Source organism: Phyllostomus hastatus, unplaced genomic scaffold (assembly GCF_019186645.2).
Source record: "Phyllostomus hastatus isolate PE091 unplaced genomic scaffold, TTU_PhHast_1.1 phas_scaffold_755, whole genome shotgun sequence".
In the NCBI taxonomy this organism is placed as follows: Eukaryota; Metazoa; Chordata; class Mammalia; order Chiroptera; family Phyllostomidae; genus Phyllostomus; species Phyllostomus hastatus.
The window spans coordinates 13,069,688-13,087,436 of record NW_025334039.1 but is presented as its reverse complement, the minus strand read 5'-3'; the positions used below and the strand labels follow the sequence as shown (position 1 = coordinate 13,087,436).

Sequence of the window (17,749 nt, the reverse complement as noted above, 5' to 3'; positions counted from 1 at the left end):
CTGCAGGCAGAGAGAAGAGCATCAGGCCCCATAGGATTAGAGCAAAGCTGTGAGGATTAAAGGCTGAGTTTGGGAGGATGGGAAGGAGCAGTAGCCACCAGAGCTCCAGCAGTGCCCCTGGATGCTGGCCCCCACCAATGGTGATGATCCTGGCAGTCAGGGCCTGCCTAGCAACCAGGCCAAGTCAGAACGTGAGGGTGAGACATGGCCCATTGTCCACATCCAAACTGTCTTCCTGAGCTCAGGGTGGAGCAGGGAAGAGGGTTCCAGTGACTGCAGGGAGGGTGCAGGCGGGAGCTGAGATTAGATGGGACTGATCTGGATAATCCTTTTTCCCCCGACAAACCCCGACAAACCCCGACAAACCCCAACCAGCTGCCCCAGGATCTGATCCTGGGTTGGGGGCAGTGGTGGGAGTGCAGGGGGTTCAGGAAGAAGGATGGACGGGCCTGCCCCTGCCCTGGGTGTAAAAAGGTTTGCAAGTGGAGGGCAATCCCATCCCCTGTTCCCATCTGGGTTTGGCGCACTCCTTGCCCCCACGACTCCCGAGGTCCTGCTGGGGCTGTGAAAGCAGGAGCCTTAAGGATCAGGCTGCTCTAGGTCTTGGCCAAGCTCAGAGGGAAAACAGGACTTAGAGTTGGAGGCCCAAGGAGCAGCTGTCAGGGGTTTGGGTGTATTTGCATGAGGGGAGCAGGTGGCTGAGATTTCCCTGACAAATCACAGGCTCAAGTGGCCCCGCCTCCCTGAGGCCCGAGGACACGTCTCCCTGCTGCCCCGCCCCTCAGGCCAGCCATAGCCACTCCCACCTCCAGCCACACAGTGATACACTGATGGGCCTGGGCTGAGGGAATCTTCAAGTTCTTTATTGACAGGTTGGGAGAGGGCAGTGGGGTTATTCTCCCCTCTCATCCCCCTTTATTTGAAGCAGTCAGGCCCTGCTCCCTGTCACTTCTTTCCAGGGAGGCATCGCGTCCTCTGTTTGTCCGGGGCTGGAACTCCATCACCTGGGGCCAGCCCTGGCTCCTCAGACCTGGTGAGCTCAACGCTGGTCCATGTGGCATCCTCTGAGTCCAGGGCTGGACGGCCCTTGTGACCCCCATGGTGGCGGGAGTACAGGGACTGAGAGCTCGCTGTTCTGCTCCTGTCACATGGGGTCTTCTTGTAGGTCCTGGAATTAAGGGAACCCTCACAAGTCAGGTGGCCACATCTCCAAGGAGTGGGCTCAGTCCCTCACAGCTCCTCTCGGACCCGAGGCAGCTTCCCAGCCTTGTCCTGGACCCGCTGAAGCCTGCGGCTGGGGGGTTCTGGGGAAGGGTCTTTGCTAGGCATTTCTTCCTCCTCCTCCTCGTCCTCCTCCTCCTCCTCTGGCTCCTGCAGCAGTTCTTTGGCTTCCGTCCACTCCTGGGAGGTAGGAGGAGAGTCTAGCCCAATTCCCCACATCCACGCTCCCCCAAGACCCTTCCTGGGTCATCTCAGCCCCTTCCCCTCACCCGTCAGCCTGCCCACGCTTCACACACCAGGAGAGACATCCTTCCTATTTCTGCTCCTCCTCACCTGCTCCCTGTGCTCAGGTGCCCACGTGTGCCAAAGTGCCAGGGCGCAGCGCCGGCCCCGAGTCACGGCCCACACACCATGGGGATTCTCCCCACCTGAGCTGAAGGCCACGAGGCGTCCACAGCGAGGACGAACCTGAGCCTGGGGAATGAGGGCAGGTTCAGGGCCAGGGATAGACCTTCAGAGAACTTGGCCCTGACTCCTGGATCAAGATAGGGCAGGGAGCACCAGAAGGTCAGCTCTCTTGCCCATCACTTCCTACTCCTTAATTCAGTGACTATCTTGGGGCAAATGGGGAGTTGACCTCCACTTAGGGAACACAAATGTCAGACTGAGGCTAAAGGAGTTGGAGCCAAAGGGAGATGGGACTTCCATCAGGGTCTCCTGTTGGCTCCTTCCCCTGGTACCCTGACTCTTCTCGTCCAATCCTTTGACCTGGGCGTGAAGTAATCTGCAGAAATGAGCACAGGACCAGACTCTGCATACCGGTGATAAGGATTGTGGGGACATTCTTCCTCCCCAAGGAAGGCTTGGATTATAGGTAGCTGGTGGTAGTAAGCAGAGAAAGAAGTGGTTGGGTAAGAGAACAACAGACAATGAGAAATCACTGTCTCTCTCCTTCTCCTTCTCCCTATTTTTAGCCCCTACATTCTACCTGGAACAGGGACTTGGGGTTCTGTGCTCACCCACCCTCCTGTAGGTGAGGCACACACTGAAGGCACACACTGAAGGCAGGGTCTGGAGGGGCCACTTTGAAATCTCCCTGGGGGGCATAATCAACTTCTGCTAGGAGAGCCCCCGAACACAGACCGTGGTGCAGAGGGCTGGGGAAGCCAGGGAAGGGGAGGGTTAAAGTGGCCCCAGCCATTTCCCTGCATTTGCCTCTGGGAGCCTTCTGTTTTGAATCCTGAGCCCACAGCTGGGCTCCCTGTGCCCGCCCCCACCCCACTTACCCTGACAGTGAGGGCGTTGGGCTCTGTGAAGAACAGGTCCCCGCCCTGGAAGTCATCATTGAGGTAGAGGACTCCACTGGAGGAGGAAGACAGGCGGTGAGACCTCAACCCAGGCCCCCCTGCCGGGCCCCTGGAGGAGCTGCCCACCTGTAGTCTCGATAAGTGTAGGCTGGGGGCTCCCGCCAGCACTCTCCCGTGTCAGGGTCCAGGACGCAGTTGTCGGCGTGCACAGGGTGGCTGAGGTCCATGCGCTGCTCTTGCTCCCCTAGGAGGCAAAGGGGCCTGGTGAATGCCTCTGTGCCCCCACGCCCATCCACCGCCTCCCACACCTACCCTGAAGCTTGGGGCTCACCACTGAACAGAAAGGTCAGGCCCCCACTGGCCAGGGGAACCAGTCTTTCAGGAGTGAAGATAAACCCACACGGTGTGGGGTTGCTGAGAGTATGCAGTGCCTCACAGGGACCCGAGGCTGGGGAGGAACAGTGGGGTCCTGGCAGTTACCTTCGATGGCAGTACGGCACACCAGGTGGGTGAAGGAGAGATGCAGGGGCCGTTCCGGGGAGAAGTAGGCCTGAGTTAAGGTCCGCACACGCTCGCTCACCTCCAGAAGCAGCTTAGCGCCCTGAGTGCCCACAGCCCCAGCACGGGCCAGCTGCAGGTAGTGAAAGGAAGGGCAAGAAAGGCAACGGAAGCGTGGGTTTGGAGTCCCTCTGCAGCCAGCTCTGTCCATCAGCCTCGACTGCTCCTTCCACTGGCCCCACAACAACCCCTCCTCAATCCTGGGCACTCAAGGACTCTCAGTCCTGGGAGAGCCCTTCCATAGGAGAAGCCCAGGCCCTGGTCCCAGCCTCTTGTACACCCTCTTCCCCAGTTCTGGGCATCAGACCAGGGCATGGGTGCCTCCTCTCTCACCTGTGCTGCCTTGAGCACCGTGAGCCCCTCGAAGCGTTCATGGGGGCTGTGAGGGGAGCGGCGGCCCTGATAGCCAGACCTGGCTCCTGCCTCAGCTGCATCCTAAAGAGGGAGAGAGTTGGCTGTGGAGTCCCTGTCCTGTGGCCCCAGGCTGCCCACAGGCTACAACCCTCCCACTCCCTGGAAGAGGCTAGAAGCTTCCAGAGTTCTCAGGAGGCTCCTTTTCCTGAGCTGCTGCCCTTCCCCAGAAAATGACTACCTTCATGTCAGAATGTCACTCTCTGGTAAAGATCTGGGATTCCTGGCTGAGGGGCCTGTGCACAGAACTCTGGAGAGCATCCCACAGTGGGGTAAAGACAGTGGGAAAGGGGTGCAGGAAGGGCCTGATCATTCATCCCCGAGGAGCCAAGAATAGAGGAGTCGCTCTGCAAACATGCCTCCAGCGGGAAGCTCGATAGTCAGGCCAGGTCCAGTCAAGGTATCTCTCTCTGGCGTCTTCCCACTGTACGTGCTTGGAGAACTTGAGAACCCTTGACACGAAGTCCTGATTACCCAATAGCTACACAAAACCTGTCATCACCTCAGCGGTGGTCTCCCGGTATTTGGATGTCCTTTCCTGACACCTATTCTTCTGTCTGCTTTTTGCAACTCGGTTAAAGTATCACTACCTAACCCTGGCTGGTGTGGCTCAGTGGATTAAGCACTGGACTGCAAACCAAAGGGTTACCAGTTTGATTCCCAGTCAGGGTACATGCCTGGGTTGCAAGCCAGGTCCCCAGCAGGGGGCGCACAAGGGCAACCACACACTGATGTTTCTCTCTCTCCCTCTTTACCCTCTCTCTAAAAATAAATAAAATCTTTAAAAAATAATTAAAAATAAAGTATCACTACCTAGTTATCCCATTATATAAACCTCACCTCTGAGAAACCACCTTATCAGGCAAGCCACCTAATCTTTTATTCTTGTATTCATTCATTCAACAGATTAGTACACAGTATCTACTGTGTGCCAGGTACTTTTCTAGGCACTGGGGACACAATTGTGAATATGAACAGGTCCCTGCTCTTATAAGGTTTATATTTTCAGATAACAGACCAACCAACCAGATCAATTCAGATAAGTGTTATGAAGAAAATAAAAACAGGGCTACAACCTTGAGAGTACCCAGGCAGGGGGTTGGGGGACAACTAATTGATGAGGGAACATTTGAACTGAAACCAAATGATACAAAGGAGCCACTGCAACGTCAGAGAGAAAAATGTTTCGGGCAGCAGAAATAGCAAGAGCAAAGGTCCCGAGGCCAGAATGAGTTCAGTGAGATCAAGGGACAGAAGGGTCTGATACTTGCGAGTTATCCTTGATGCCATTCTTTCATTCCACATAGATTTAGTCCTTAATTTTTCTATTTGATTTTTTAAATATTTCTCATCTGTCCCCCTTCTCTTCATTCCCTTGAAATGAGGACCTAACACAAAGCAGTGGCGCTCCTGCGTCACCCTAGGGTCTCCCCCGACTTCCCTCTCCCACTGTACTTCTCCACACCGCCACTAGAGGGGCCTGCCGGTTCTCCGGGATGGCGGTGGCTCCTTCTACCCTTCAGTAAGCTGTCTTACCCTACTTGCCGGGGCGCAGAAGGCCCTTTACCCTCTCCCCTGTGATTCCAGCTCTGGGCCTCTCCCCTGCAACACCTCTGAATAATATAACAGCCTGATGACTATAGTGACAGCTAAATGCTGAACATTTCTATATTCTTCTAAGATCTTTGCCATGTACTGACTCATTAAATCCTCACTGTATTTAGCCCCATTTTACAGAAGAGGAAACTGGGCTCAGAGATGCTAAAATACATTGCCCAACATCACACAGGTGGTCATTGTGGGGTCTGCCTTATGCTCTCAACCCCCACACTCCACTGCAGTTCCCAGAACACGTTGGCCTTCTCCCTCCTCACCTGATGTTCCTCTCTGTCTCTGCCTCATTAACTCATCCTTAAGATTGAGCTCAGAGGCCACCACTACCCCAAGCCTTTTATGACCTTGCATTTCAGTGCTTTTTAAAAAAGATTTTATTTTATTTTTTTAAATGAACTTTTTAAAAAGATTTTATTACTTATTTTTAGAGAGAGAAGGGAGGGAGAAAGAGAGAGAGACATCAATGCACGGTTGCTGGGAGCCGTGGCCTGCAACCGGGGCATGTGCCCTGACTGGGAATCGAACCTGCGATGCTTTGGTTCGCAGTCCTCGCTCAATCCACTGAGCTACGCCCACCAGGGCTAAAGATTTTATTTTTAGAGAGGGGGGAAGAGAGGGAGAGAAATATCAGTGTGTGAGAGAAATATCCATTGGTTGCCTCTTGCACACTCCCAACTGGGGACCTGGCCCGAAACCCAGGCATGTGCCCTGACTGGGAATCAAACCAGGTGACCTTTGGACCCACAGGCCAGTGCTCAATCTACTGAGCCACATCAGCCAGGGCACATTTTAGTGTTTCTATTTGAAGGAGTACATACTTCTTTTACCAAACATATTACCCACTCTAATTGTGTGTCTCCACGTCTGACTCCTCTCTACAGTGAGCTCCTGGAGGCAGGGTCCATGTTCAACTACACCTCCCTGGAACCCAGCAGTTTCGAGTACGCAGCAGGCACTCAAAGAGTGTGTGTTGAAGGATGTGGAGTCATGAAACAGCAGGCTCAACCCGGTGAATGTGGATCATTCGACTCAAACTAGGAGGGACTTCGATGGGTGGGAAAGCCTATGTCCACTGAGCCATCAGCCAGGCCAGTGATGAAACTCCAGGGAATCCTCACCCAAATACTTACACTTTTTTATGCCTTTATTTTTTTGTTTTTGTTTATTGATTTTTGGAGAGAGAGAGACCCACACACACACACATCAGTTTGCTGTTCCACTTACTGATGCAGTCATTGGTGGAACCTGCAACCTTGTCAAATACAATCTTGTATCTGCATGTGTCCTGACCAGGGATGGAACCTGCAACCTTGGCATATCGGGACGATGCTCTAACCAACCGAGCTACCCGGCTGAGGCCTGTTTGTTTTGTTCTTCCTATCAACTTCTGGAAAAATTCCTGTGTAAAAAACGCCTACCCCATGCCCTCTAAGTTGAGATGAAAAGGGACTTGTCCACAGCAGAAAGGCAGTGGCAAGCCTAGTCCCCAGTGGAGAATCAGAGAAAGCAGAACAGGGGGCAGGCAGTTGTGCCTGGGTCCCAATGTACCACCTACTCACAGGTCTTCTTACCTTGGCCAGCTGCAGCAGCACCCCACACTCGGCTGTGGTGAGCAGACCGTCCAGCACTGCTCGCTCCGACCCATTCAGCTGTCTTGCATCCTGGGTCAGGGTTACTCCCTCCATGAGGAGGACATCTGCAGGGAAAGGGACAAGGCAGAGGGGACCAAGGGTCTCCTGAAGGCAGGCTTGGCAGTAGCCCCAGCTGGCAGCCCCAGACCCTCCAGGCTCCTGCCTCCTGTTCTCCCAGGGACTTACCCTTCCAGTTAGTCAAAGTCTTTGGCTGTGGAGGCTCATGGTCCCAAGGCCGATGCTCTTGATCCTCTCTCAGGGGTGAGAGACATGCTCAGTGGATGCACAGGCCAGTTCAACCCATGTCCCCAGACCCAGCCTCCCAGGACCCCTTCTGTCACCTTCCAGCTCAGGGTGGGCCCCTCCCACCACTGTATCTCCTACCTGAGCTTTTCTCTAAGTGCCTCAGGGATGAAAGCCGCCGGAGTCCAGAGATCCTGGAACAGTCAAGAAAAGCACCATCACCCACCAAATCTAGCCCGGATCTCTGATATTAGACCCTGAACTACTACGTTAAGGTTCTCCTGTTTCCAGGGGTCAAGGTAGAGGTGGAAAAAGCCCTCAGCATTGGGCGAAACTCTGTCATAAGAACAGCAACAACAAAAACAACGTATGTAGCACCATTTGCCAGGTGCTCCGCTAACAGCTTTACACAGGAAGTGGGACAGACAGAAATGGAGTCACTCACAGGATCCTTGAAGCTGGTCCCCAGGTGCTCCATGGCATAGTAGAGCTGTCTCTTCTCCCCCAGGGACCGAAGGACAAAGCGCTGGATGTCCTGAGGCAGAGTGGACAGCAGGGAGCAGGGGGTGAGACAAGGAGCAGCGGGGCAGGGAAACGAAGGCCGCAGGACAGCGGGGCGGCCCCAGGTTCTAGGGGACATCCTGCTCGCTTCACTGTGCCTCTCCAGCCAACCTTTCTTCCTCAGCAGCTTCAGGACGTCTGGGTTCACACTGGGGGAGAAGTCTGTGTACAGGGTCAGGGCAGGCAGGGGGAGGTCAAGGGAAGAGAGATGGGCTGGCACTTGGACTTGGAGTCTGAAGCGGGAGTAGAGCATGCAAACAAGTCAGTGCTGGGCTCGAGGATGCCCCTGGTGGCTGGAGTGCGTGGGCCAGAATGGGGGCACGGAGTTCAGGGTACTGCTCAGGTATATCTGTTGGATTTAGGGCTTCCTCACAGGGTAAGCGGGGGAGGGGTACCTCTCTCGGCCCGAGGCCAGGTCTCGGCTCTCCCAGCTGGGCCTGGTACCGTTTCAGAGCTTCCTTGGCAGCCTCATCCTCCGGATAGAAGAGCAGGACACTCAGGACATTTTCCATAGCCTGGGACAGATTGCCCACTGGAGACAGAGCAATAGGGTGGGGTGGGGCACAGTCCAAGAATGGCCACGATGATCCCCGGGCAGAGGCAGCAATGACAGGTGGACAAAGGCAGAGCCAGAAAAGGTGATCTCCCAAAGCCAACCAACTCCACCCCCAACCCACCCCACCCCCAGACATGCTCATCCACTGCTTCTTTTCAAAGCTTACTCAAACATACCTGAGCTGAATGGGCAGAGTACAAAGGGAAGAAAGAGAGGAGAGAATAAAGTAAGGTGAGAAGCAGCAAGGGCAGAAGGAGCCCTGTGACCCATCTCCTGAGCTTCCACAGTGGTGCCCAAGGAAAGCGAGCTAGAGTCCTCCAGAAGTGATGGTCCCCATGCAGCCCTGACCAACTACAGATCCGGAGACAGATGGGAGGGATGAAGAGATGGGGCTCAGGATAGCACCAAAGTCAAACCTTCACTTTCCCCGTTTCCAATCCACCAGCCCCACAGCTCACCCTTCCCCAACTGACCCTGAGCATGGGCCTCATGCAGCCTCCTCAGCTGGCTGGGAAGGAAGTCAGGGACAGGGAAGCTGCGACCAGGCCGTGTGGCTGTATCCCCCACACAGCGCTGCCGGCACTGCAGGACCTGAATCCAGTGCCCTGTGGAGGACACAGAGGACCCATAAGCCATTCAGCTCGTCATGCTCCTCCTCCCGGCACTGTGACCCACCACACTCCCTGCTCCTTGCCTGCAATAGCCTCATAGAGGCCCGCCTGGCTCCCAGTTCCTTCCTCCTCTTCATCCCTTTGATGTTCCTCAGGCCCCTCACAGCCAGCCCGGCATCTCTCCGTCTGGGCCAGGCTCTCCTGCAGGGCCTCCTCAAGCCTGGGCAGTGCCAGTTCTGCCTCCTGGCGCCCCAGGAGCTCCAGGCCCGAGTCATAGGCCGCCTGTAGTAGAGGGGAATGGTCAGTCACCTCGGATCCTGGTGTGGGGGGCGGTGCCCAACATGATTAAGAGGCAGAAAGAAGGGGAGGAGTGTTGGTCTCATTTGGGGCATGGACTCCAGGTCCCACTTCACCTTGGGGAAGACAGGGTTGAGCCTCAGGATCGGAGTGTTAGAGCACGGGACTTTAGCAATCCTTAGGAAGAAAACCAAGTCCTAGAGAGGGACTCCCCATCCAGGGCCGCTGAGAACAGTACCCAGATCTCCTGATGCGCAAGATACACAGAGCCACAGTCCAGGAAGTCCTGTGCATCCTGTTAGTCAAGGGCTGGGGAAGGGACAGGGGTCCCGCTGAGGGTCTCACCCAGTGTGGAGGCGTCTCCAGGTCTCGGAAGCTCTGCTGCCTAACCCTAGACATACGTCTGTACTTAGCCATGTCCTCCCTCATCTGCAGGTGCGTCGGGTTTGCTACAAAGAAGGTGTGAGCTGCCGCTGCTGCCAGGTCCAACTTCTTCAGCTGAGAAGCAGAAAGACAGAGGAAGTCAGTGCCCTGAAGTGTGGGTGTCAGGCCTCTGCCTCTCACCAGCCTCTCCACTCCAGACATACACTCGGGGCTGCCTCGAAGCCCTCTGGAAGACTTGTCAGTCAGGACTGCCCACCTCCCAAATGCCCGGTCCCTGGACAACAGTATGTTGGCACTCTCAGGAGTCCGGCAGCTAAGGAAAGGAGATCTAAAGACTTTGGCATCAGTGGGATGTGGGCAGAGGGGCCTCAGTTTGGGAGACAAGGAGGAAGTGATGGCTAAGTAAGGTGTTAAGTGGGAGAGACCTGAGTGACCAGCAAAACCCGTAGGTCTCTAGGACCCTGAGCTGAGGTGTGTGACCAGCCCCCCTTCCCCAGCCACGTAGACGACAGCTACCGTGCCAGTAGCTGCGCAGTGTCCATTGCCCCCACCCCCCACCGCACCCTCAGATATTCTTCCTCAGGGGCCCTCAGCCTGACGCCCCTCCTCTTATCTTCCCAAAGCTCCCTCCTGTCCCAAGAAAAGTCTCACACTCGCTCTCCTCCCCAAACTTCCGTCCAGCTCCGGGTTTCGCCCCTACCCCCTCCACTTCGTCCCTAGGAAGAAGCCGCGCTCACCCGCACGTAGGTCTCAGAAAGACCGACTAAGATTTCAGACCCCTTCCCTCCATCTTCGATCTACTTTTACTCCGCTTCAACATCCCCATCCTGTTCCAACTTCACTCGAATTCTCCCTTAGGCTGTCCCTCTAAAACTTCAGTGAGTACTAGGTGTGACTTTGGAAGGACCTACTCGAAAAGAGAGGTCCGTTGACGGCCGCCTAAGGCCCCACCCGAGCCCTGACACTGGCATCCCGCCCTCTCCTGGTGAGCAAAAGTAGGACAGCGACGTGTGTCGGGGCAGGACCCAACAATTCGCCCTGGCGGCTGGCGCACCTGGTAGTAGGCCCTCTGCAGGTAGTTGTAGGGCTCCCGGCGGCGGAAGGCGTCCCGCAGCGCGCTCCCCACACGGAGCCGCGCCGCGCCCCCGGGACCCAGCCTTTGCGCCACGCACTGGCTCAGGCACTCCGCGCGGCGCAGGGCGGCGCGGAGCAGAAGGCGCTCCCAGGCCCTGGGTGCTGGGCCCGGCCCGGAGTCAGGCCCCGGGGCGTCCGGGAGCGCAGCCCCCAGCTCGGCAGCACAGCGCTCTCCGCAGTCCTGCCGCGTGCGGCCCAGCTCCGCATAGCTACGCATTGCCTCCCGCAGCAGCGCCACCGCTGGTGCCCAGGCCCCCGCGGAGTAGGCGCGCAGCCCGTCGGCGTAGAGCAAGTCAGGGGCCTGGGGGGGCGCTCCGGGGGACAGCGTGGCCAGGCCTGGGGGCTCGGGGGATCCCGGGGGAGGCAGCAGGAGCAGGAGCAGCAACAAGCGAAGGAGCCGGAGCATTGTGCCGGAGCCTCCGGCGGCTGCCGAAGGGAAATGCGGGATCAGAGAGGGAGAGAGAGGAAAGGGGGCAGGGAGAGGGAGGGGAAAGGAAGGAGAGATAGAGAGGAGGGAGGAGATGAAGGGAAAAGGAATGAATGAGCGGAGCCAAAGAGAGCTGATGGGGCTGAGACCCAACCCTGGGAGAGGCCAGTGTGTGAGAGAGAGAAGTCAGGAGGCATATAGTGGAGAAAGCGATCTTTAAGACGAGCGGGATAGTGTGGAATGAGAAACAGACCAAGAAACTAATCATGGACTGAGGGTAACTGGCCGGAACTGGAGCTGCCCGGGGTTTTGAAAGGCTGTATGAGGAGCCTCCTCAGACCATAGCCACCAGACCCTGAGGCCCATGGAGTGGGAGCCACTGTCTCAGCTGTGTTCCCTGTTCCCCTCCACTCTTGGGGCCAGGAAAAGGAGTGTGGGTGCCTCTCACATGCTCGAACGCCACCCCAACCCACCCCCACCCCCCACCGCGCCCCAAACTCCTGGAAAAAGAGCTTCGGAATGAAGCATGGAGGAGGGTAAACTCCAAGCCTGCGACACCAAGTCAGTCCCAAACCCTTTCCTGTCCAGTAACTGGGCCCCCACATGGATTTTGGGGAAGGAGGCATGGGGGACAGGGTCACACTCAAACAACCTCCACAGATCTGAACAAAGATCTTTTATGCCCCAAACCAGTGCCCCCCAGCATGAGATGCTTTTAGAAGCCCTTCTCCGTGTATGTCTTCATGTTTACGTTTGTTTGTCTTTCTCTGTGGGTATTTCTGTGCCTCTGTCCACTGCCCTTGCTGTTTTGTCCTCTATAAGCCATTCCACCCCCCAAGCCTCTGACCACATACGCTTTGCTGACACAGTACACACACACAGAGGTTTCTATGGTAACACTTTAGACTTTAATACATTTTCCTAGGGGTGATGGAAGGTGAGTAGGGCATCTAGTAACTTGGATGGGAAACAGCTGGGGCTCAGGGACCCCAGACACAGTGCCCATCTCCCTGGAGTCTGGAGGCAGCTGCCCTAGGCTCAGGGCCAGAAGGAGGTATCATCCAACCAGACACCCTCTTCTGAGTCCAGCAGGCCTACTTGGGCTCACAGGGTCAGCTGGGAGAACATGGGGTTACCTGGACCCCAGGATCCTCCCCAACCTCTTGTACTCTCCTCACCTCCTGTCAGGGAGCAGCGTCTCCCTGCACTTAGTCCCAAAGGAAGTCCAATGGCTCTGCTATCAGGGGACCCTAGGGAGAGTCGGCGGGGTGAGAGGCCCAGTGGCCTGGGCCTTCGAGGAGAGGCAGTCGGAGAAGGCAGAGGTGTCTCATCAATGAAGGTGGTGATCTCCTCCCGGAAGAAGCCAGGACCCCGTAGGGGCCCCCCACCTGACCCCAGAACCCCACCCTCCAGGAATTGTCGAAGGCTAGCTAGCCCTCCACCTTCAGCCTCCTCCTCATCCTCCTCATCCTCCAGCCTTTGTCTTGGTCCCAGGTACTCAGAAGGGTCCCCCAGGGCCCGGCTCTGGGCTGGGAGGACCCGGATGTCATCAGAGGATGACCACTTGTGCAGGAAGGAGCCTGGTGTCCGAGGGGTAGAGAAGATGTTGGTCTCATCGTGGGACAGACGACGGGACAGAGGGACCTGGGGAGAGGAGCAAGTAGACCCAGAAGTGCTGCAGAGACAAAGCGGGTAGAGCAGGGACCAAAGTGGGGACTCTGCAAGATGACTCCCACCCCCTTAAACTGCAAAACATCTTCTGATGGAATGCATCTGAGAGTTCTGAAGGAAAGCTTCTCTTGGCATGCCTTTCTTTTCCCTACCCGTTATGTGCCCTGCAGGCCAGGACTAGAGAATGGGCAGTTGGGATGGATAACAGAGACTGAAGAACAGTAATGAAGGGACACCCAGAATAGGAGGCATATTCCCTAGTCCCATACCTGCAAGTAGTGGACCCTCTCAAGAGGGGGAAAGAGCATGTGCCTCCCAGGCAGCAGCTTCACCTGGGTGGGGTCCCCCGGTCCTGTGGCCCCATTGGCATCAAAGCGAACCTTGCACACTCTGCCATCTGCATAGTCATCGCAGCCGCCGTCTAGGAGAGAAAAGAGGCAGAGTGGTTACAGGCAAGGAATGCCCACCGCTCCCTGCCCCCCTTTAAACCTTCCTCTCCCTTTTTATAAAGTTCCCCGGAGAATCTTTCTCTTCCCACTATTCTGTAAGCTCCAGGAAGAAAGTCGGAGTGGTCTGTTGCATTCAGTGCTGAATCCCTAGTGCGGCATTCGTACAGCCATACTTACTGAAACAATCGTTACCCCCCTCCCCCCACACACACACACAAAGAAAAAGGCTGTCCCTACATCTGGGGTCCCATTCAGGAAGCTTAGCCTCCCCTTAGTTCCATGCCCTTCCTTTACGGTTGTTAGGTCTCTGGACTGTTTCTCATGCACTCTGCCAATGGAGGCAGAGCTGGGTCATGTGGACTTCCAGAGGAGAAGTAATGCCCCTTGGAGGGAGCCCTAGGTGCAAAACGAAGCAGTGGGTGTATGTTGTGGCGTATGATTGGGGAAAGGGGGACCTGGAGTCAGCCCAGGGGCTGCACAGGTTCCTTCCAGCAGGGGGCACTCCAGGGCAGCCCGTCCCTGCACAAACAAGGGCTGGCAGAAAGGGGCAGAAAAGGGGGCGAATGCCCAGGAAAAAAACCGGTCACTTTTCTGACCGTCGTCGCCATCCTCTTCGGACATGATAGCCACGCACTGCTCCCACACTGTGCGCACGTCCGCGCGGTAGCGCTCGCAGGACCAGATGAAGGAGGGCAACAGCAGCGTCTGTGCCATGGAGCACCACAGCACCGCCAGCACCATCCACGGGGGAGCCGAGTCCGACTTAAGGGAGAAGAAGCTCACCACCTGGTGGGAGGATGAGGAATGGCGCCGGGTCAGGGCCCAGAGCGCAGGGGGCTCACTTGACCCCAGATCTGATACCCTAGTGCAGCTGGTGGACAAGAAGTTGGGAAGGGATGGCCCGGATCACATTGGATCATGACAAAAGCAAAGTTGGAGGTGGAGACAGGGAAAGGACTGACTCAGAGGAAGGTCAGGGGAGAGCACTAGAGCAGAACCCTGGGTTCCCAGGGAGAGGAGCAGAGGTACTACAGCTAACCTGAAGACAAACAAAAATTCAGGAGTAGGGGCCAGGTGGGGATGCAAAGAACTGGGGCAGTGGGGTGAGCTCTCGGGTTTCCACCCAGGAGTGTTCAGAGACCCTGTGACATCCAGAGGGAATTAGGGAATGGAAAGTGGAGCTAAGCAACTGAGTGATAGATAGGTCTGGGTGCTGAACAGTGGAGCCTCAAGACAGATGAGGGAGCTGGAGGATGGGCAGCAGGGGGAAGGATGGATGGTGGAGTTGAGCGGTGAGAACTGGCAAACAGACAGTGGAGCTGGGGGTCATGGGAAGCAGAAGATGGATGATAGAGATGGGGGCCCACAGATGGAGTGGGGGTGGGTAGAGGACAAGAAGATGGAGTTGGAGGCCAGGTGACTGTGCTGGGGCCTGGTTTGGGAAGAACAGGAGGAGGGACCCCAATCTCACCAAGATGGGCACCCCTGTGAGTGAGTCATAGAGAAAGACGATGGCGCTGACCAAGTTGGTGACCTGCAGGGATGTCTTGGCCGACTCGGAGCCATCCAGCGAGGACCGCCGCTTCCCTCGGGCATCTTCCACCACAATGGCTGGCACCTCAAAGGCTGGCCGTGTACCCAAGCCCCCTGCCCCACTCCCCTTGGCCCCACCCCCACTCCCCGCTCTCCGGGCCTGCCGAGCCCTCCGGGGCCTGGCCCACAGTGTCTGGTAGAAGGTGATGGCCACACAGACCAGCCCCATGACAATGCCCCCAAGTAGCAGGAGGCTGAAGCAGACGCCAAAGCCAAGGCCAATCTTGGATACTATGAACTGGCAGCCTCGGGCGTAGTAGCGCTCACCGTTGTTGTGCCAGCCAATGGAGGGCAGTGTGGAGAGGATGAAGCTGACCATCCAGATGCCCATGACAGCATGCAGCGCCTGCTTCTTGGCATTGCTGAGGCGGTAGTTGACAGGCCAGCGCACCATCCACATGCGATGGTAGGAGAGTGAGGCAACTGTGAAGCAGGTGGCCAGGGCCAGTGTGTAGTAGGTGGACACAAAGACCTTGCAGATGCTCTCATTCCAGTCGTAGTCGGAGGAAGCCTGGCGCCGGAGCTGCACCACAGCGAAGGTGGTGAGGGGCACCGCGGCCATGAGTATGTGTGTGCCGGCCAGGAAGCAGAGCAGCAACTCCAGTGGCTTGTGCTTCTGCTGCTTGGCAGAGATGCTGAGGATGATCCAGGCATTGGCCAGCAGGGCCAGGAGCCCACAGGCCAGCCAGGACAACGCGTTTGAGCGCAGGGAGGCCTCCTCTGGCCCCACCCCGCCCCGAGCCATCCTATCTTTGGCCCCCCACCCCCTTTGAACTCCTGGGGGTGGGGGCTAGGTCTCACCCAGGAGCCCCACTCACACACACTCCCATGATGCCCACAGTCCTTGCCTTGTAATGAGGCAGGCAGCCCCTAGGTCCACCCTACTGCTCAGCATTGCCTGACTGACTCAGCTAAGTTCACACGTGGAAGGCGGAGGAGGAGACTAGGGGTCAGCGGAGGTGGTCCTCAGCTTCCATATTGGGTAGGACCCTTCCTGAAGTATGCCTGTAGCTGACTAGGGGGACAAGCCGGCTGCTTCTCCAACTATGAGGCTGGCTGGGGAGCTCTGGCCCCCATACTGGGACTTGCAGTTTTCTTCTTCTTCTGGTTCTTGACCAGCCGGGGGTCTTCTGGATGCCCCAAGGGGTTGTGAGGTTGGGGCTCAGCCACCGGGACAAACTGCAAGGGAGAGATGCCATGTGGAAGGGGGCAGGCGAAGTAGGCTGGTCTCTAACCGGTGTCTTGTGTTCCCCTTGAAACTGCAAACATGACTCATTTCTGGGTTCACGGGGTCATTCAGAACATCCTCCTGCCTTAAATCAGGGGGTTGCTCAAACACCCCACACAACTAAGAGCCATGTCTTCCAGACCCCCAGGAGAGAAGGTATTCTGACCTCCTGCCTCCTAGCCCTTTCCAGCCCTTTTCCTCCCTCCGGCGCTCTCAGCTCCCTTCTTCTCCTGTCCCCTGTTCAGTGCTACTCAACCCCATCCTCATGCCCCAGAATCTGTCTTCAGAGCTGCTGATGGCAGAGACACGACCTGTTTCTTCTTGAGGGTTCACAGTAAACTGGGACATGGTATTACAGCCCCTCCCCAAACTGCCGGGCTCCTGGGCCTGGGGCCTTGGTGCTCAGCCCCATTTCTTCCCCACACTTGCGTGACTGCCATCCAGCTCACCAGGAATCTGGGAAGACAGGAGAATGGAGGCTGGGACCGAGGGGGGACTAGGGAACCTGAAGGCGGGGAAACGGCTGACATCAGAAGCATCCAGAAATGGAAAGAGGGGGGACGAGGAGGAAGGAGGAGAATTTTAGCACAAGAGAAATAAAGAGGGGGGCAAAACGATAGTATCTGAAAATAGAAGGAAAAGCCCAGAGCCCCCCGGAGAGAAGGCTTTAGAGGGAGAAGGCTGGGAAGGAGGGGAGGAGGCAGCGGGGAATGGGGAGGCAGAGAGAGGAGAAGCTCGCGCAGAGGTGCGGACTCCCGCCGGTGGACCTGGAGTCTGAGCCCTCCCTCGCCCCAGCACCAGGTTCCCTCCGATGGGAGGGAAGACGGTCCTGAATTTCCCGACGCGGAGCTTCAGGAAGAAGCCCCGGGGCCGGGGCGGGAGGGCTCAGAGGGAAATCAGGTGCAACCCTAAACGGAGTGGAGGCAGGAGGGATGGACACAGCGGCTTGGGGATAAATGGGAGGCAAAACGGGCACAGCGGTGGGAGGGTCTGTTTCCTGAATAAGAACCTCAGACCCTTGCCCTCCTCAAGAGGTACTAGTGCACCCCCAACCTCGGTCTTCTCTCGGGAGCCCCGTGCACCCTAGTTGCCATGGCAATGACCAGCCAGAGGGAGGTGGGGAGAATTGGCCGGGAGCGCCTCCCCCACTTTCCGCCCCCGACAACCTCGAACCCCTTCCCACCCATCCCTACCCAGGCGCAGCCCCTGGGCTCGGGAAGAGAGAGATGGGGAGTCAGAGAGGGAGGAAGGCAGGAAGGATCTGAAGGGCAGAGAGAAGGGCAGAGAAAAACCAGAGGAAGGTGGGAGGGGGCTCTGGGGGACTCCGGGGCGGATACCGGGTCCAGCGCTCTTCGCCCTTCGGGGTGAAGGGGTAAGGTTAGGCGGCTCCTCCCTCGTGCCGCCCACCGGCTCCCCAGGGTAGAAACAGCAGGTGGCTGGGGAGGAGGGGCCGGTCGGATGGGAGAAGAGGCCGCTGGAGGTGGGGAGGGGGGCGAGGGGGGGAGGCCGCGGGGACTGGGCAGGGGTCGGCTTACCTCTGGCTGCGCCCAGCACTGCCATGGAGCCCGCACTCCCGACACGGCCCGCCGGCTCCCGCCCGCCCGCCCTCCTCTTCCCTCCCCCACTGCTGGCCCTTCTCCCTCCCCTCGGTCCCTGCCTCTGCGCTCAGCCCGCCGCCGCGCACTCCGCCTGCGTCCCCCGGGGCTCCCCCGGCCCGTCTCCCTCGGTCCTCCAGCCCCTGAGCCCCGCGTGGGGGGCCAGGGGAAAAGCTTTTGGGAGGGAAAAGCTTTCGGTAGGGCGGGGAGCTGGACGGTGGTGACTTGCAGGAGGAGGGACAAGGAAGGCGCCGAGAG

At 57.4% G+C, this 17,749-nt stretch overlaps 2 protein-coding genes across 3 annotated transcripts; both read right to left on the bottom strand.

Moving 5' to 3' along the window:
- Window positions 1-849: 849 nt before the first annotated feature.
- On the bottom strand, window positions 850-10,985 carry P3H3 (prolyl 3-hydroxylase 3). The gene is made up of 15 exons (XM_045826500.1): window positions 10,449-10,985; window positions 9,356-9,508; window positions 8,797-8,995; window positions 8,576-8,707; window positions 7,942-8,078; window positions 7,431-7,520; window positions 7,127-7,179; window positions 6,929-6,996; window positions 6,683-6,807; window positions 3,420-3,521; window positions 3,009-3,159; window positions 2,655-2,772; window positions 2,508-2,583; window positions 1,555-1,695; window positions 850-1,401 (listed from the first exon to the last, which is right to left on the bottom strand). The coding sequence occupies exons 1-15, from the start codon at window positions 10,932-10,934 to the stop codon at window positions 1,231-1,233; spliced, it is 2,202 nt and encodes a 733-aa protein (XP_045682456.1). The 5' UTR covers window positions 10,935-10,985; the 3' UTR covers window positions 850-1,230.
- An 868-nt stretch (window positions 10,986-11,853) lies between these two features.
- Window positions 11,854-17,494, bottom strand: GPR162 (G protein-coupled receptor 162). Of its 2 annotated transcripts, XM_045826334.1 has the most exons (5): window positions 17,432-17,494; window positions 14,547-15,847; window positions 13,663-13,861; window positions 12,896-13,047; window positions 11,854-12,599 (listed from the first exon to the last, which is right to left on the bottom strand). In XM_045826334.1, exons 2-5 carry the CDS (start codon window positions 15,411-15,413, stop codon window positions 12,060-12,062), a joined length of 1,758 nt encoding a protein of 585 aa, XP_045682290.1. In that variant the 5' UTR covers window positions 15,414-15,847; window positions 17,432-17,494; the 3' UTR covers window positions 11,854-12,059. The 2 variants fall into 2 exon arrangements, with proteins under 2 accessions (XP_045682290.1, XP_045682291.1); XM_045826335.1 differs by lacking the exon at window positions 17,432-17,494 and having other exon boundaries at window positions 13,672-13,861; window positions 14,547-16,997.
- Between the last annotated feature and the right edge of the window lie 255 nt (window positions 17,495-17,749).